This window comes from Thunnus albacares, chromosome 24 (assembly GCF_914725855.1).
Source record: "Thunnus albacares chromosome 24, fThuAlb1.1, whole genome shotgun sequence".
NCBI classification, from domain to species: Eukaryota; Metazoa; Chordata; class Actinopteri; order Scombriformes; family Scombridae; genus Thunnus; species Thunnus albacares.
This window is the reverse complement of record NC_058129.1, coordinates 20,484,995-20,504,994: the sequence shown is the minus strand read 5'-3', so window position 1 is coordinate 20,504,994 and position 20,000 is coordinate 20,484,995. Positions and strand designations below refer to the sequence as shown.

General features: G+C 39.8%; 3 protein-coding genes across 5 annotated transcripts in view; 1 reads left to right on the top strand and 2 right to left on the bottom strand.

Moving 5' to 3' along the window:
* fmnl2b (formin-like 2b) overlaps positions 1–6,666 on the top strand; it is a 36,696-nt gene extending 30,030 nt beyond the window's left edge. The window contains 4 exon segments of the mRNA XM_044345375.1: positions 1,974–2,075; positions 2,601–2,696; positions 3,247–3,370; positions 3,468–6,666. Of these exon segments, the coding sequence (XP_044201310.1) occupies positions 1,974–2,075; positions 2,601–2,696; positions 3,247–3,370; positions 3,468–3,556 (411 nt within the window). The 3' untranslated portion in view covers positions 3,557–6,666.
* A 2,717-nt stretch (positions 6,667–9,383) lies between these two features.
* rgn (regucalcin) lies at positions 9,384–16,794 on the bottom strand. The gene is made up of 8 exons (XM_044345389.1): positions 16,656–16,794; positions 15,113–15,310; positions 14,849–15,031; positions 14,669–14,769; positions 14,484–14,598; positions 11,544–11,675; positions 10,435–10,589; positions 9,384–10,352 (listed from the first exon to the last, which is right to left on the bottom strand). The coding sequence occupies exons 2-8, from the start codon at positions 15,276–15,278 to the stop codon at positions 10,302–10,304; spliced, it is 903 nt and encodes a 300-aa protein (XP_044201324.1). The 5' UTR covers positions 15,279–15,310; positions 16,656–16,794; the 3' UTR covers positions 9,384–10,301.
* Positions 16,795–18,380: 1,586 nt separating this feature from the next.
* vps16 (VPS16 core subunit of CORVET and HOPS complexes) overlaps positions 18,381–20,000 on the bottom strand; it is a 16,841-nt gene continuing 15,221 nt past the window's right edge. For all 3 annotated transcript variants that reach the window (XM_044345068.1, XM_044345066.1, XM_044345069.1), the window contains 4 exons: positions 19,852–19,934; positions 19,197–19,293; positions 18,993–19,096; positions 18,381–18,918 (listed from right to left, as the gene is read on the bottom strand). In XM_044345068.1, coding sequence (XP_044201003.1) covers positions 18,777–18,918; positions 18,993–19,096; positions 19,197–19,293; positions 19,852–19,934 — 426 coding nt within the window. In that variant the 3' untranslated portion in view covers positions 18,381–18,776. The remainder of the gene's footprint in view (positions 18,919–18,992; positions 19,097–19,196; positions 19,294–19,851; positions 19,935–20,000) is intronic.

Sequence of the window (20,000 nt, the reverse complement as noted above, 5' to 3'; positions counted from 1 at the left end):
TTTGGAGATATGTGGTTTTCATAGTACATCGACATTATATTAATATTAAACATACAGAACGGAAATTATAAACACAGACACCTCACTTCTGATCACTATTGTTTGTTTTAGCTAATATTTTACAAATGTAGACGCATATATGAATTGAGCGCAAAATTAAGGAAATTAGTGTTTGGTAGATTATTTCTTTGTTGTAACGAAGCTTCTTGGTAATAAATCTTATACCGTTGGAAAGCCTGTTTATTCCCTTTTAAATGGAGCCACATTTGTAAGGAACATGCATTTGCAGGATGAGCAGCAGAGCTGAGTATGTGGGTTGTGCCCATGAAAAATTTGCCAAATCTTCTCTGCCGATGCCAAACAGCTTATTCTGCCGTTGACTCTTGTTTGGTGTTTGGTGGATTGGATGATTGAAGTTTGAAGAAACAAGACATATTGGCAATTTAACAATTTATTCATTTAACAAACAGGAGCCTCAGTAGCATGTGGAAGAACCATACACAGCCACAACAGCCTGGCACCTCCTCCTCATGCTGGTCACCAGCCTGGTCACACTCTGCTGTGGGATGGCAGGATAGAGTTCAGTCCCAGACTGTGGAGATATGGGATTTCCACTGGTTGCAGAATCTCATCTCGATATCTCTCTGCATTGAGATTGCCTCTAATGATGACAAGCCTCGTTTTTCCAGTGAGGGAGATGCCGCCCCAAACCATCACACTGCCTCCACCAACAGACGTTACTCTATCGGTGCAGCAATCAGCACAGCGTTCTCCATGTCTTCTCCACACTTTGATCTACGATCCAACCGTCATAGGCAGAATCTGGACTCATCGCTGAACATAACGTTCCTCCACATGTTCAGGTTCCAGCGCAAACGGGCCTGATGGTGAAGGGCGGTCATGGCAGGCCTCCTGGCAGCCCTATGAGACCGGAGATTGGCTGCGTGCAGTCTGTTCCAGATTGTCTGGGCAGGGAGCCGTCGGCCATATCGTCCTGCAAACCTTGACTGCAAATCTGTAGAAGACAGCCTACAGTACCTCAGTGTTGACAGGGTGAGGAAACAGTCTTCTTGGGCTGTCGTCTTCTTGGGACGCCCACTTCGCAGCCTGTCTCTGACATCCCCCGCTATACGGAACTTGGCCTTCACTTTAGAGATGGTACTAGGGCTCACTCCAAATAATGCCGCAACTTGGTTTTGTGGAACACCAGCTTGAAGTTGCCCTATTGCAGGGGCCCTATTCAGATCAGTCAAACGCTGCATGCTGATTCTTGGAGCAGACACCTACTGACCACTGTAGCAGGGCCTATGCTCACAGGTGCTGCCAATCAGGTGCCAATCAGGGTACCCTGGGGGTACCAGAAGCTCAAAACAAGACTCAATAGCAACAGCAAAATAAGCTGTTTGGCATCGGCAGAGAAGATTTGGCAAATTTTTCATGGGCGCAACCCACATACTCAGCTCTGCTGCTCATCCTGCAAATGCATGTTCCTTACAAATGTGGCACCATTTAAAAGGGAATAAACAGGCTTTCCAACCGTATAAGATTTATTGCCAAGAAGCATCGTTACAACAAAGAAATAATCTACCAAACACAAATTTCCTTACTTTTTGTGCTAAGTTTATATATATGAAACAATTTTCTTCTGTTTATGTTGTTATTATTAATATTAACAAACACCTCCAGCCGTCTGTGGCAGTAATGCACTAAAAATAGAAGAAGACCAGAAGCTAATGCAAAGTTTTTAAAATGATTTAAATATATTTGTTAGATTATAACCAAAAAATTCAACAGAACAATTTTTACTGTTAAACTGACCCTAACATGGATGATGACATCACCAGTACAGTCATCCAATCAGCACAGCACAGCAGGAAGGCTGTTGCTGCTGTGAAACTTGAAATGAGTGTCTGTGACAAATGTTTGCATTTTTGTATCTACACTGTAAAATTCATGTCGCTGATTTGATTTAGGATGCATTTGAAGATGTGGTGAAGTTTTTTGGGGAGAGCTCCAAGACAATGCCGCCATCTGTCTTCTTCCCCATCTTTGTTCGCTTCATTAAAGCATACAGGGTGAGTAAACACAATGTGTGTCAGGTTCCTCCTCTCATACGCTTACATGTAAATATGCACCTCTATGCAAACTTATAATTCCAGACATTTAAATGGTTCACTTTAACACTTGTTTCCTGGTTGCCTTTGTTCTGATGTGACTACTGTGTTTGAGATAAATGTTCTGCTGTCAGACCTGTTAGAACATCAAGAGTCATCATTTAGGACGAAACAAAGAACATTATTACAAATAATATGAAACATTCATATAAATATTCTACATACCAACTTCATTTGATTTAAAATATGATGAGTATGACATACCACACAAACTATACAAAACACACAAACTATACAAAAGGACTATGGACAACACCTTTGAACCATGCGCCTGGTGCATCAACCATTTTTTCCACCATTAAAATAGCAAAAGTGAATTTGGACACACCATAAATGCACTTGCGCCACGCGCGTCAGACCGTGTGCTTTAGATCCTTTAAATAGGGCCCTTTGTGTGTTAATGTGTGTGTGTGCGTGTGTGTTCAGCTGGCAGAGGAGGAGAACGAGCAGAGGAGGCGTCAGGAGCAGATGCTGCTGGAGAAACTAGAACAGGAGGAGCAGCAGGAAGAAGAGGAGACCAAGGTAAGATGAGACTTCTGACAGATGGAGCAGGTACTGCTGATACAGCTGTTCACACCTGGAGTCTAAACATTCAGAGGTGGAGAGTTGCATCATCATCTATACACCTTCTGATTGGTTTGTACAGGATTTGACTGAGCTGATTCATTTCTCAGCAAAACATCTGTGTGAGCTTCTCTGATCATCTGCTGACATGACTGACGTCATGACTTGCAAAGTGATAGATGCCATGAATTGTGAAACGATAGATGTGGTAACTCTGAAATTGTAACGGTAGCCAGTGTAGCCAGAGTAAGCCTCACTCCCCGACACCTTAAGAGACGTTCTGGCAAAAGTCGCTAGTGTGGGTCGCTAGTATGAGTTTTAGCCTCCTGCTAGCACGTCCACCACCCATGTCCGAGGTCGTGAGTTTGAGTCCAGTGCTTGTCTACACAACACAGGTTACAAAATGACAGATGTGACGATTGTAAAATGACAGATGTGACGACTGATGTCATAAGAAATTTGTAAAGTGAACTAAAGTACAAACTTCATAACACATCCCCTCCTTCAGTCTCCATCCCACAGGGGGAAGCGGCAGCAGCAGGAGCTGCTCACGGAGCTGAGACGACGACAAGGAAAAGACAGCCGACATGTTTACGAAGGGAAGGACGGAGCGATAGAGGACATCATCACAGGTAAACATGTTATCATCATATTATCATCACAGGTTAACAAACAGAAATTACATCAGTTGTTTCCTGTCATTTCATTTGCTGTCTTTCTTACCTGCAGCTCTGAAGACCGTCCCCTTCACAGCTCGATCGGCCAAACGCAGCTCTCGCTTCTTCTGTGACCCCGCCCACTCTGAGGAACACTACTGAGAGAGATGACATCATAGAGAGATATGACATCAGAGACATGACGTGAGCATGTTTGAAGGAGCTGGTGTCTTCAGCTGTCGTCTTCTTCAGTTGGTCACACCCACTTCTAATGGGACCAATCAGCACTTTGAACATTTCTGATCAATCGATGTGAACCAATGACATGTTATTGTATGTTATTTTATTTGCCAGTTTGTCTCTGCTGCAGACAGCAGAGGAGCACAGACCTCTGAGCCCTGACCTCTGACTCCCGGCCTCTGACCTCATGTCTGCTGCACATTCCTCCATCCAGGTGCGAGCGAATTAAGTGTGAACACTTTCAAGCCCAACTTCTTGTATCTTAAATGACAACAGTCAACATCTGGTGAATTTAACAGCATGTGAATTACACGGTCCTACCCTATATAGCACCAAATCCCAACAGAAGTCATCTCAGGGCACTTTTCACATAGAGCAGGTCTAGACTGTACTCTTTATTTCACAGAGACCCAACATTCCTCCATGAGCAGCACTTGGTGACAGCAGCAAGGAAAAACTCCCCTTTAACAGGACTCTAGGTGGACGCCATCTGCCTCGACCAGTTGGTTTGAGAGAGAAAGAAGGGGGGAGAAAGACATAGTAGCATAACAACAACAACAACAATGGTAATAATAATAGAGATATGACTAATAATGATAGCAGCAGCAGTGGGCGTCACACTGGAAAGCAGTTGGTCCGTAGCTGAAGGTCTCCTGTGAGATGAGAAAGCACAGCGTGTGAATTCAACAGCTGGTTAAGAAAACAGACTGATTCCTTTTCCTCCAGTGAAAGACGTCCTGAGTTGAGGAGGGACATGAAGAATAATCCATGAGTGCTTGTCATTACGCTAACTCTATGCTTCCTCGCATCCTCTCTACTTTGTGACCCAGAAACCGATCTCCCTCAGTCATCATGGAGGATCTTCTAATCCCTTAAATGCACCTGGAGGAGATGAGGAGCGAGGAAACACAGGTGTACCCTATGTGGAAGTTTTTTAACGGACGGCAGCACCCCTTTGATCCAAAGTGTGTATTGATTGGTCAGCTGATCTGACGGGACAGTAAACAGTCGGGCCGCTGTTGTAATACAGCAGATCAGGAAAACTACCTGTGGAGCAGGAATGAAAGCACAACAGCAGCTGATCATATTCATTGATAAAATGAAAATTACTGAATCACGAATCAATCACAAAAAACGCTCTTGTAACTTTATTCTTTTTTTCTTCATGAGCCAAAAGGCTTCTGTTCTTCTCCTGTGTTTCAGAGCGTCTCAGCTCCTTCAGGAAAATATGACACTGCACTGCTGCGTCTCCTATAAAACCATCCTGAGCCTGAAAAACACGTCAGACTTTCACAAACTCAATAAGCAACATTTTATTTAGACATATTCTGCAGGCTGCAGCTGTTTTATTGCTCCTTTATGTTGGTTCTGTTCAGCCAGACGCTGCTATAGATCTATAATCAAATGATAAAAATTGGAGCAGTTATCAGCTGTTTTCCTTCCAACTATCAATATGTAGAAATTATTAAGTAACAGTGTAAAGTAGTAATTAATTGTATGAATGAATCTTAAGTTTAAACTTTAGAGTTTAAAAAGTTACTTAATAAGTTCTACATATTGAAAACTGAACGTCTACATATTTGACAGATGAGGTGAAGTGCATCATCAGTAGTTGTCATCTCCTCAAAAATGACGCTGGAGTGAGCGAGGACGTCCCGTTTGATAAATTAAATTCTCCTGTCCTCACGTCTCTTCCTCACGTCTCTCTCATATCCTTGCTGGGAGGAGCTGAGACGTGAGTGAGGGAAGTGAGGAGACATGTTAGCGTAATGAAAAGCACCCTATATGATGCTTAAAAAAAGATCATGGTTACAACAGAAACCTGTTGGGGGTCAAAGAGCCCAAATTGTGCCTAAATGTTTAAAAACAGCACAGAAGAAACAAACTGTAGCATCCTGTTGGTGGCTGTAGAGCAGCATTCTCATCACTGCTCAATCACTTAAATCTGTGATGAATAAACTCACTCGAGAGGCTTGATAAAAATTTCTTGAAACACTTCCTGTGTCAGAGGTCAGCAGGTCCTAAAGTGTCTTTTAAAGCCAGACTCATAGTCCTGGTTTTGTCGAGGTCAGCAGGTCTGTGGATCTGTGGTTGTTCTGGGTCTGTTACTGGATCTTGTACAGGGTTCTTCTCCTTTCACTACATTGTGTTCTATTGTTTTCTACTGTATTTATTTGCCTTACCAGAGCTGCAGATACACAGAAACAGTGTTAGCTACAAGCATTAGCATTCATACAAACTCTGTTAATCTGCTGTCAGTTTCCTGAACCATTAGCAGTCTGTTACCTAGCAGCTAGCTGCTGTTTGCTGCTAGCTAACAGACTAACACCACCAGCAGCATGGAGTTCATCCAGACACATGAGGACGTGTGAGAGCAAAGCACTGAATTAATTTAGTTTAAATGACTCAGATGAGACCTCAGGACTCAGATGAGACCTTTAGGACTCAGATGAGAACTGAGGACTCAGGTGAGACCTCAGGAGTCAGATGAGAGCTGAGGACTCAGATGAGACCTTTAGGACTCAGATGAGAGCTGAGGACTCAGGTGAGACCTCAGGAGTCAGGTGAGAGCTGATGTAACTGCTGAGGAGGCACTGCAGCTGTTGGAAACAGTTTATCTTCTTCACATTATCAAAAGTTTAACCTGAACATAAACTGAGTTTAAACACCTCAAGTAAGTTTACCTGGATGATGTCATCACTTTTACATATTCATGTTTCAGGTTTAAGATCAATGAAAATGAATGAATATTTACTTATGAAACTGTGGTGGACTCAGTCTGCTGGTGAGACCTGCACAGACCATCCTGTCCATTGTCCCCAGTCCCATCCCTTCATTTCACACCTTAAACATAATTCCAAGTCTAAACAACTGAATCAAAAGTGAAGACAAAAAAAATGAAACAGCACAAAGTTTTCTACGTGTATATACATTTTCTAGAAAGCTCTGTAGCCTCGCTCGTACTGTTTAGTGTTGGTGGTTGTTGGTGATTCTGCACTTGATGGTGTAAATAAAACACTGTGTCTACATGATGCTGCTGTCTCTGAGTTACATATATTTACAAAGATTTAGAAAAGGCAAGACACTCAAACTCACAACTAAACTGACTTTAACATGAAGTAGCTAAACTGACTTTAACATGAAGAAACTAAACTGAGTTTAAACATGAAGAAACTAAACTGACTTTATTATGAAGAACTAAACTAATTTTAAGATGAAGAAACTAAACTGACTTTAACATGAAGAAACTAAACTGACTTTAACATGAAGAACTGACTTTTACATGAAGAACTAAACTGACTTTAACATGAAGAACTAAACTGACTTTAATATGAAGAAACTAAACTGACTTCAACATGAAGAACTAAACTGAGTTTAACATGAAGAACCTAAACTGACTTCAACATGAAGAACTAAACTGACTTTAACATGAAGAACTACACTGACTTTAACATGAAGAACTAAACTGACTTTAACATGAAGATACTAAACTGACTTCAACATGAAGAAACTAAACTGACTTCAACATGAAGAAACTAAACTGACTTTAACATGAAGAAACTAAACTGACTTTAACATGATAACTGATTTTAACATGAAGAACTAAACTGACTTTAACATAGCTAAACTGAGTTTAACATGAAGAAACTAAACTGACTAACATGAAGAAACTAAACTGACTTTAACATAACTAAACTGACTTTAATATGAAGAACTAAACTGAGTTTAACATGAAAAAAACTAAACTGACTTCAACATGAAGAACTAAACTGACTTTAACATGAAGAACTAAACTGACTTCAACATGAAGAACTAAACTGACTTTAACATGAAGAACTATACTGACTTTAATATGAAGAAACTAAACTGACTTTAATATGAAGAAACTAAACTGACTTTAATATGAAGAAACTAAACTGACTTCAACATGAAGAACTAAACTGACTTTAACATGAAGAACTAAACTGAGTTTAACATGAAGAACTAAACTGACTTCAACATGAAGAACTAAACTGACTTTAACATGAAGAACTATACTGACTTTAATATGAAGAAACTAAACTGACTTTAATATGAAGAAACTAAACTGACTTTAATATGAAGAAACTAAACTGACTTCAACATGAAGAACTAAACTGACTTTAACATGAAGAAACTAAACTGAGTTTAACATGAAGAACTAAACTGAGTTTAACATGAAACTAAACTGACTTCAACATGAAGAACTAAACTGACTTTAACATGATAACTAAACTGACTTTAACATGAAGAACTAAACTGACTTTAACATGAAGATACTAAACTGACTTCAACATGAAGAAACTAAACTGACTTCAACATGAAGAAACTAAACTGACTTTAACATGAAGAAACTAAACTGACTTTAACATGATAACTTAACTGATTTTAACATGAAGAACTAAACTGACTTTAACATGATAACTAAACTGAGTTTAACATGAAGAATCTAAACTGACTAACATGAAGAAACTAAACTGATTTTAACATAACTAAACTGACTTTTATATGAAGAACTAAACTGAGTTTAACATGAAAAAACTAAACTGACTTCAACATGAAGAACTAAACTGACTTTAACATGAAGAACTAAACTGACTTCAACATGAAGAACTAAACTGACTAACATGAAGAACTAAACTGACTTTAATATGAAGAAACTAAACTGACTTTAATATGAAGAAACTAAACTGACTTCAACATGAAGAACTAAACTGAGTTTAACATGAAGAACTATACTGACTTTAATATGAAGAAACTAAACTGACTTTAACATGAAGAACTAAACTGACTTTAACATGAAGAACTAAGCTGAGTTTAACATGAAGAACTATACTGACTTTAATATGAAGAAACTAAACTGACTTTAACATGAAGAACTAAACTGACTTTAACATGAAGAACTAAGCTGACTTTAACATGAAGAACTGAACTGAGTTTAACATGAAGAAACTAAACTGAGTTTAACATGAAGAAACTAAACTGACTTTAACATGAAGAACTAAACTGAGTTTAACATGAAGAACTAAACTGAGTTTAACATGAAGAACTAAACTGAGTTTAACATGTAAGGGATAGTGCCTGATGAAGTTGCCTCCCCATAAGCCATTAATTCCTGATTATGGACACCCCAAAAGGCATTATCCTACTCATACCATAGTCACTTGCCAAAAAAATGAAGACCATTAATTTATATTTTCATGCATTAAGCAATCAAAGTCTGAAGTTTTTCACAAGCCATAACTGGTTCCCATGTCCCATAAGGTTCTTATGCAATGGAAATGTTGTTCACTACTCCAGTAAATGGGATGAACCATTGATAGGACTTGGCAATGGGAGATTTTTCTTGTCCGATCAGCTCATAGAAGCCTTTGGCTCAGCTATGAGCCAGAAAGCTAATGTTATGCTAGCATTCAAAGTCAATAACATTGCGTATGGTTGACAAACAGTAAATATAATTTGACAGTGTATTTAACAAGACAAGCTAGCTATCCATCCATGTCATTGTCCCCAAATCAATATCAGGATTTTCATTAACAAATGTTAGGCCATGTGTGCTGTCGGCTGCAGCCTGAGGTAGCGAGTTGAATAGCAAATAGGATGTGAGAGTTAAACATAGAGATCTAACCTGAGTTTAACATGAAGTTCAGTATTTTCTGACTGTTAAACTACATCACCCATAATTCTTATCGTTCATCCTCAAGTGACTGATGCTCAACACTCACTGGTGTGATGTTGCTCAAGATTAATTTTATTTTAACCAATTATACAAAGTTGCATGTCAGAATATGGAATATTTAATTGCCTCCTGGCTGTTGGATGTATGTTAGTTTCCTTGTTTCTGATTGGCTGACATCATTTCTTTCTTTACAATTCTTAACTGATACAAATACATATGGGTGACAAATTAAAGGAAAAACCAACATAAAGTGTGTTAGTAAGGTATACGGCCAACACGTGCCACCAGAGCAGCTTCAGAGCTCCTTGTTATTGATCCTACAGTCTCTGAACATCATTGTTCACAAAGATTTTCCTCATGTGGTGTTGTGATGATGATGATGCAGAGCGCTGTCTAACACGTCAGCTGGGTTGAGATCTGGTGACTGTGAAGGTCATAACATATGATTCACATCATTTAATCCTCATCAAACCATTCATTGTCATCCTGGAAGAGACCACTCCCATCAGGATAGAAATGTTTCATCACAGGATAAAGCTGATCACTCACAACTCCTTTGTATTGATTAGCAGTGACCCTTCCCTCTAAGGAGACAAGTGGACCCAAACCATGCCAGAAAAATGCCCCCCACAGCATAACAGAGCCACCAGACCCCCTCACTGTAGGGGTCCAGCATTCAGACTTGGACCAGTCTTTCCTTTAATTTGTCACCAGTCTGTATTTCTTATTTTGAAAACCAGTATTAAATTAAAGATGAACATTTTGTAAGCTAAACCTTATTATTATCATCGTCAACCATTTATTAACATTGCTTTTGATTAGGACCACTAATTATTGATTACTAACAGCTAAAAGTTAGCTCACAGTCTCTGCCAGTTTGGATTAATCAATCATCAATCAATCAATCTGTTAATTATTTGTTAAAGTTGAACTGTGCTGTGATTGGGTGTTTGGGTTGAGTCCTGATGATCATCCAGAGAATGAGTTTGAAGGACGACCTTTGACCCCGAGTCCTGTCACCTGCAGACACACATGCTCAGGTAAGTCAGGTAATAAAGTGAACACAGGCAAGTTAGGTAATAAAGGTGAGCCTGACTCTCACCTTGAACGTAGCACCAGCCAGCGGCTGCTGTCTCTGCTCTGATTGGTTGAGGCCCAGACTGGCTGAGGTCACATAGAGGTCAGTGTAATCCGGACCTCCAAAACAACACGAGGTGGTCTTCATCACTGGCAGAGAGACTGTCTGCAGCTGCACACCTGAGAGACAGAACTTTATAACCAGGACTGACCAGCAGAACCAGTACAACCATTATCAAGTCAAGTCAATTTTATTTATATAGCTCCAAATCATAACAGAAGTTATCTCAGGGCCCTTTTCATGTAGAGCAGAGCTAGACCAAATTCTTTAATATACAGAGACCCAACATTCCTCCATGAGCAGCACTTGGCAACAGCAGCAAAGAAAAACTCCCTTTTAACGGGTAGAAACCTCAAGCAGAGCCGGACTCTAGGTGGACACAATCTGCCTTGACCAGTTGGGTTGAGAGAGAAAGAGGGAGACACAGAGAAGAAAAATAACAATAACAATAACAATAACAACGATTGTCCCATTCTACTTTTAAAGACTGTAGGAACCACCAGTAAGCTGCATACTGGGAGCGCAGTGTTCTAGTGGGATAATACGGTATTATGAGCTCTTTAAGATATGATGGTGTCTGACCATTAAGGGCTTTGTAAGTCAGGAGAAGGATTTTAAATTCTATTCTAGATTTTACAGGAAGCCAATGCAGCGAAGCTAAAATGGGAGAAATGTGGTCTCTTTTTCTAGTTTTAGTCAGAACACGTGCAGCTGCATTCTGGACCAGCTGGAGAGTCTTTAGAGACTTGTTAGAGCAGCCTGATAATAAGGAATTGCAATAATCCAGCCTAGAAGTAACAAATGCATGAACTAGTTTTTCTGCATCTTTTAGGGACAGGATGTGCCTGATTTTTGTGATATTACGCAAGTGAAAAAAGGCAGTCCTTGAAATTTGATTTATGTGGGAGTTAAAGGACATATCCTGATCAAAGATAACTCCCAGATTCCTTACGGTGGTGCTGGAGGCCAGGGTAATGCCATCCAGAGTAGCTTTATCATTAGATAATGTGTTTCTAAGGCCAAACACAATAACTTCAGTTTTGTCTGAGTTTAGTCTGACCAGTAGAACTAACCAGTAGCAGGGTCAATGTTGATGACCCGTCCTCCATTGTAACAGGCCACCCAGAGATGACCATTAGCATCAACTGTCATCCCGTCTGGAAGCCCTTCCCCTTCCTGCAAGCGGTATACCACACGGCGGTTACCTAGGCAACACACAAACACATGCATGATCTTAGTATGACTGACTGTCAACAATTTACAGCAACCTGCTTGCTCAGAATTAAAAGGAATGACCATGTCAGCAGCTGATATTAGCACAGAACACATTACATGTAGTGTGTATAAAAACTCAAATACACAGTAATTGTGTATAAATACACATGTAGTGTGTATAAATACACAATAACTGTGTATAAATACCCATGGAGTGTATAAATACACATGTAGAGTATATAACTACACATGCAGTTGTATGCAAATGTGCACCCCTTCACAAGTAACATATTTTAGTGATTTTTTAATTGAAAAAATATAAACAGTCTCACTAGGATATGGACAAAAAACACAATATTTTCAGGAAACATTAATGATCTGTTAATTTTTTATGTCATAAATTGATCAAAAGGAAAACAAAACAAAAACATTGCAGCATGTGCACAAGTTTGGGCACCCTAAGAGTTCCTTATTCTCAGATTCTTTTTACAAGGTCATCATTAATCTCATTAGGCCTGAGGCATGTCAACAGTTGCAAAGCTTTACAAATCCTCTGACTGTTCAAACCTTGTGCAAACACTCAGCAACCATTGGTTCCTCTAAGCAGCTGTGTAACGTTGTGTTCACATCAAATAAGAAGCAAATTTTTTGCACCACGAGAATACACGCAAAGTCAATGCAAATACACAAATGACATGAATACGCAAAATTTGTGACACAAATACGCAAAATTTGCGTCATATAATTTTAAAGCTACACAGTGTGTAGGTATCTATGTGTATAAACAATAACGTCGCTGCCGTATTTATGCCTTTAGATGATGTTATTTTCAGTGTTGATAGCGCAGCTACAATGTTAGCATAACTCTGATTGATCTGAACTCCATTCAGAAAACAAGCATTTTAAAATTTGTTTGCTTGTCATCTTGCGGACAGACCTGACAATGCATGAGTTCAGACTTTTTACAAATCGGCATCACAATGTAGTTATTTTGGCATCCTTTTGATCCATTTGTTGCAATTAAATAACAGCTACATTTATTTTGGGTTTGTACCGCTTTAAGGTCTGTACTTGCTGTCTTGGAAGTGCAGTAAATCAACAGATTTTTGGGGGACTTTTGTGTGATGGATTCATGCAGTTTATCACAGCAAAACGAACAGAGAAGAGTGGATAATGTATCTCAGTGTTTACAGATAAGTGTCCGTATGACCATTGTTAAAGGGGGACTGAGCCGTCATGATGACAGGCAGGCTGAGCTTCAGTAACATCACCGCGTTGCCACCCATTGTCTGCGTCGGGACTAGTCGTGCCTGCCATTGGTTGCTAACTGTTTGGGGTGAATAAACACAAACGATCCCACAGTCATACTCACATGACTAATGTGAGGCAAAAATTCGCTTCACGTTTGATGTGAACACAATATAAGACTCTAAAAATTAAAGTTATTGATGCCCACGGTGCATGGCAACTACAAGAAGTTAGCAAAGCCTTGTCAGCTTGCAGTTTCCACAGTGTGAAATATAATTAAGAGATGGCAGTTTAGGGCAACTGTGGAGGTCAAGATGAGATCTGGAAGATCAAGAAAACTCTGGGAGAGAACTGCTCGTATGCTGGTCAGAAAGGCAAATCAAAACCCACATTTTACTGCAAAAAACCTGCAGGAAGATTTATCAGACTCAGGAGTGGTGGTGCAGCGATGCACTAACAAGACCTTCATGGAAGAATCAGAAGAAGAAAACCTGCATCCTCATCATAAAATCTAACGTCAGAAGTGAAACAGAACATCTACAGAAACCTGAAGCGTTTAGGAAACAAGTGCTGTGGACTGATGACGTTAAAATAGAATCAATCAGCAAAGGTCTATTTGGAGAAAACAAGGAGCAGCACTTCATGAAAAGAACAGCTTGCCAGCTGTTAAGCATGGAGGTGGATCTATCATGCTTTATGGTTGTATTGCAGCCAGAGGAACAGGACACATCACATAGGTGGAGGGAACAATGGATTCCACTAAATACCAGCAAATTCTGGAAGCAAACATCACAGTGTCAGTAAAAAAAAAGCTGAAGCTGAAAAGAGGACGATGATCAACAGGATAATGATTCTAAACATACCTCGAAATCCAGCATGGACGACCTCAAGAGACACAAGCTGAAGGTTTAGGAACAACACTCACAGTCCCGACTTAAACAGTACTAAAAATCTGTGGGTAGATCTTTAAAGAGCTGTGAATGCAAGACGAACCAAGAATATTACAGAACTAGAAGCCTTTTGCAGGAAGAATGAGAGAAAATCCCAAATACAAGAACTAAAAGATGTCTGGCTGGATATCTGGGTGATATCTGCCAGTGGATCACTGACTACTGACTATGCAGAGCCCAAAGTTTTACACACAATCATGTTTTTATTATTTTATTTTTGTTCAATTAATGACATAAAAAGTATCAATGCATTAATGGTTGCTGAACATTTCCATATCCTAGAGAGGCTTTCAAAAAAAAAATCACCAAAATATGTTATTTATCAAGGGGTGGCCAAACTTTTATATACAACTGTTAATACACAATTAGAGTATATAAGTACACAGTTAAAGTGTATAAGTACACAGTTAGAGTGTATAAGTACACACTTAAAGTGTATAAGTACACAGTTAGAGTGTATAAGTACACAGTTAGAGTATATAAGTACACAGTTAAAGTGTATAAGTACACAGTTAGAGTGTATAAGTACACACTTAAAGTGTATAAGTACGCAGTTAGAGTGTATAAGTACACAGTTAGAGTGTATAAGTACACAGTTACCCAGCTGTCCGGTTGGTGAGTCGTAGTCGAAGGCGTCGACAGTCAGAGACAAACTGTCAATGTAGAAAAACGTCCTCTGATCCACAGACCAGTCCAACCCGTTAGAGATGTCCACCTGAGAGACAGACAGGTGAGGGACAGACAAGTGTCCGACAGACATGTGAAGGAAAGACAGGGGTGTTTACCTGGCTCAGGTGTCTGGTGACAGTGAGGTCAGAGGTCAGGGAGAACAGTGAGCCCTGCTGTCTCTGAACCTCTGCCGGACGCTCCTCCATCCCCATCGTACCTGGTGACAGAACACTCTGTTACCACGGCAACAGCAGACAGATAGGTCAACGCTGTTACCATGGCAACAGAAGACACACCTGCCAGCAGGCGTCCATTGGGATCCACCTTCCCGTCGTTCAGCCGGTTGTTTGGTTTGTCTTGATCAACCTCCGCTAACGACCTCATCGTCTGAGTCGACCAATCAACAGCCACGATGCTGCGACCCACACCTGCAACATAACCACCTGACCTGCGAGGAACCGCAAAGCCCACCATGTGACCTGCAGAAAGACAGACAGAGAAACAGGTGAGACAAAGTATGAATTTAATAAAATCAGTTTCCTGCATCCTGATTGGCCGACCTGTTTCCACAGACTGGATCTCGTTGGTCGTTGAATTCCAGCGGTGGATTTTCTGCCCAGCGATGTCAACAAACAGGAGCGTCTGCTCTGACTCCTCCCACACTGGCCCTTCACCAATCAGAGCACTCTCCTTCACCACGCACTCCACCTTCACTGATGACATCATCACCCCCGAACCAGTCACTGAGCTGGACTCACCTGTTTCCATGGAAACAAAAGAAAGACACAAATAAAGACACAAATAAAGACACAAAGTACTAGATAATATACCACTACACTTTGTATTACACTTTATAGTAGTAATACTTTATAGCATATTAACACACTGAAGTTACTAAACATTAAATTACTACATATTATACTACCTGTCATACCACTTTATAAATGTATATATATATACAGCTCATGTCTATAATGCATTATAAACATACTTATGTGTTATAATCTGCTTCTAACACTGTATAATTATAGTTATAAACACTCATAAATATTCATAATTCTTTATAATAATAGTCAGAACACATTATGAAGCATTTTATAAAGACTTATAAGGTCAAGAATCATAATACTTCATAACAGATATAATACATTACAAGCTGCTTATAAGTCACTATAAATGCTCATTGTTTGCTTTCAGTAAAGTGAAAAATATCAATAGATCTTTGCAAAAACAACACAAAACATTGTAAAATGAATTAATTAGTTTAACGAGTCATAACAGACAATGAACAACTGAATGATGAACATTTACATTTCACTAATGTTTCCCCCAAAAACTCACAAACACTCAAATTATAGATAAAACCTGAAACTATTTCTATTTTACTTTAATGTAAACATTTGATCAACAAAAGTGACTCATTAAAAAAAACTTGGTTAGTGATAAGTGATTATAAATCTTTATAAAATGCTTTATGTGTTCTGATTATTGTTATAAAACAGCGATTATAACCTTAATTATAACACATATGTATAATACATTACAGACATGGGCGTTATAGAAAGTGTTACCATATATATAACACTGCATAGATACTACAGTATGTAGTACTGTTATATATTAAACTATAACAGAATACCACATACCAAATACTACTTCATGTACAGAACATGATTACTGCATATTATACTGCATATTATACTGCTATAAACACTACATGTGTTAGAAGTCTTATGTAAGAAAGTAGTAGGTGGGACTGCAGTACTACTCAGTCCTTTAATGATTGGTCGGTTTAGTTGCTGCTGCAGACTTTATAGATTAATTCATCTGGATCAAACCTGATCGGTAGAAACACCTGACGGTGGTTTGTCACGTGCCTCCTGTCACACTGAAAGTTTATAGTTCAGCGGAGTCACGCGCAGGTTGGTCAGTCTGTAAATGAGAGATTTCTGAACGGAGTCTGGCTCCGTTAAAGACCGTCTGTCCTAAAACTCTGGACTTCAGATACTGTAGTACAACTTTAGGTAGTTTAACAGTAGGACTATGCAGTACAGCCGCGTGTAACCGTGTGCTTTGTGTAGAAATACACATTTTAAAACTCACCTGCAGTAGCAGTAACTTCCGGTCCACGTTCTGAAGTAGTACTCGGTGTATCTGTTAACTTCCAAGAGGATCCAAAACGTTTTGTGCAGCAGCTGACGACCTGGAAGCCCCGCCCCCCAACCGGCCGACTCCGACTAAACGCACCCAGCAGAGATCAAAGCTCAACTGACTGATTATCGATCATAGACAATAATAACAGTGATATATGTGGAAGTTTAATAGTTGTAACCCACAGAAATCAATCCTCAAATGTTTCACTGTCCACAAACATGTATTTATATTTGTTGTGTAAAATAATATCTGATATCTGCAAATAAGCAGAACTTCTGTAAACACGTGTTTTCATTCCACATAAAAATGATGCAGGTTTTACCAATGTAAAATAACGATGTAAAATATAAAGTCATATTTACAAAAGCGTTTGTGGATCGCTTCCGGTCAGTTTGTGAGCCACGTGACATTTGTGACCTCCGTCTTGTTTGTGTATTTTTGTCGCATCTGAACATCAGCTGATGTGTAGAAACAAAGCAGGACTGTGACGTGCAGTTAGCAGCTTCACCTGCAGGGGGCGACATTCCCTCTACTGCGCATGCGCGTCCGTACAGCAGGACAGATATGTGGGTTATAACTATTAAAGTCCAATAAAAACTAACATAAATAAATAGCACTGATCATATTAAATATTCACATTAATATATTATTATAAAAACAAACAGCTGTATACATTTATTAATGATCAATAACGCTATGAAACTGTTTCAATACATTTCTGACATCAGTGACTGTTTTGATCAGAAAAGTTCGATATTTAACTGTTTTATGTAAAAACTGTTCTATTTGTTATGTAATTAATTATTATTATTATTATTATTATTATTATTATTATTATTAATTACAATAAAGAATAATAACGATGACTAAAAGTTATTGAAATAAAAAAGATGAGTTTGTTTTGGAGTCCGTTGCCTCCTGGTGGTGGAAACTCAAACTAAACTCAACACTGATCAGACTCTTTCTGATCATCACATTATTGATTAACTTATTGAACCAGGTGATCAGAATATTACTGTAAAAACAAACAATATCCAAAATGCCATATTCAGGTCATGTGATGACACCTGAGCTGTCTCCATGACAACTGAGCAACTCCCTCCTCTGAAGAAGGCCATGAGATGTGGTTGAAAGCCTCTGAACAGTATTTCTGACTCAGCGGCAGTTTACGCTGTAGCTTCAAGGAGCGCTCGTTTTGTTTCCCATTTGAGCTTCCTCATATGACACAGACTGTTACCGTTTACCCAGACCAACAAAGCACCACCCGGTCCTGCTACGCTGGTGTTAAAACAAACGAACCCGCCGTCCTGAAGCCAGCAGGACTTCAGATGTTTGACGTTAACTGACATGTGCGACATCAAATAATGATGTCAGACAAAAGACAACAAAGGAGCTCATGAAACAACAGCAGATGAGTTAAAGTTCTGACTTCACATTTCCAGACTGAATGAAGGAATCAAAGAGAGGTGAAGAGGTGAGGAAGAGAAAAACAAGGAGAAACTAAAGAACTGACTGAAAGATAAAGACAGAAGCAGCCCAGACAGGTCAGGTGATGAGACATCAACACATTCACCTGCTCCAGTCTGACGGAAGTGTTGGTCACAGTGGGAAAAATGATGTAAACCAGCACGAGCTGGTGATCAGATCTCTGCAGCCGAGAGAGGAAACGCTTCGTTCAGCAGCCTCACAAACAAGATGTTTTATTCAGGCAGCAGAATGACAAAATATCAAATTTATCAACAAATTAAACTCATTTAGTGCAAAGAGACAAACAAACTAAAGAATATTTAATAAAAGACGTCAAACTGAGTGAACAGGTGAGGTCACATGTCACAATCACCTGTGAAGCTTCTTCTGATTGGTTTGTTACTTCAGGACAGTTTTTAATCAGAGAAGAAGAAAACGTGTTCCATCAGAGCAGCTGAGTGATTAATAACCAATCATTTATTACCACAGATCAATAAATACTGGGCTACTTCTGACATTAAAGCACAAAAAGAAGAAACTGGTTGCTATGTTAACTGTGGATCACTTTTTGGCAGGCTCTGTACAAACATTCAGAATACAGGATCACTTTTTGGCAGCGGAAGCTTTGGCTCGATTCAACCTGTCAATCAACAGCCGGTCGGAGGCGGAGCATCTGGAGAGGACCGCCCCCATCTCTGATTCGTTCTTGCGCTCGATCGCCGCCTCTGCCGCGCCCTCCAGGTCACTGAGAGGAGAAGAAGAGTTTACCTGAGAGATCAGCTGTCACCTGTCTGACCAGGTGTCAGGTGAGAAGCTTACCTGACGGCCAGGTGAGCTTTGACCTTCTGCTCAGGCGTCACCTTGGAAACGTACTTCCTGGCTTCATACTTGTTGTTACTCTTCATGCAGACTTCCACAAATGCCTGAAGAAGAGACAGCACTAAGACTCATGGGAAATGTAGTTCAATCTTCATTTAAAATGACCAGGTAAACGACACTATTGGGGGCTGGTCGTCCTCTCACCAGGTAGCCAATAGGAGATTTCTTGCTCTTTGAGAACTTCTCTAACTCCTCCCACTCCTCCTTCTCTGCCAGAGACTTCAGTTTCAGCCACCAATATCTGCACAGGTACGCAGGGAGAGACAGACAGGTAGAGACAGGTGTATAATCGAGGTACATTTAGTTAATACAAATGAATTTTCTATATGAAAGGTTCTACTTGTTCTCATTAGTGACACCGGTGGCCATTAAGTGAGCTGCAGTCAACATCCTGCTGCTTGCGCTCGCGTCTTTTTCCTCACTTACACTTCTCGTGATTACATTAATCTCTAACATCGTTTGGTGCCACGTATCAACACAACATCTCTAATTCCCAGTCAGTCAGTTGTGTTGTTTTGCTGGTTGTTTGTTGTCATAAATGGGAGAGAGGCAAAGCACTCGGAAGTGTGCAAAAACGTCACATCCTTTGGATTTTCACCAGGGTCCTTCACATGGAAACCAGAAAGTCAAGTAAGGTCTCACTTCTTCAAGTTATATTACGACCCACTCAGTCATTGTAATAAATAATAATTAATACATGTAAACTGCGTCACACTTCTACATATAGAACCTTTAAAATGAATGAAAACATCAACCAATCTCAGCACACAGAGCTGTGACATCACCGTCTCAGTCTCACCTTTTGTCAGGGACTCTGAAGTCTCTGTAAAGTTGTTCAGCCTGTTTGTGAAGTCCTAGAGCCAGCAGAGCCTCCATGGTTGCCTGGCAACACAAGGTGGTGACATCACAAGGAAGACATGACTGATTACTACATCCATCCTGGCTGTT

Bases quoted from the DNA above. Each gene is read 5' to 3' on its own strand.
- rgn (XM_044345389.1), bottom strand. From the start codon at position 15,278: ATGATGTCATCAGTGAAGGTGGAGTGCGTGGTGAAGGAGAGTGCTCTG. The intron at 10,590-11,543 runs GTTAGTTCTACT...TCTGTCTCTCAG, and splicing joins CAACATTGACCCTGCTACTG to GTGTGCAGCTGCAGACAGTC. The intron at 10,353-10,434 runs GTGAGAGTCAGG...GTGTGTCTGCAG, and splicing joins TGGCTGGTGCTACGTTCAAG to GTGACAGGACTCGGGGTCAA.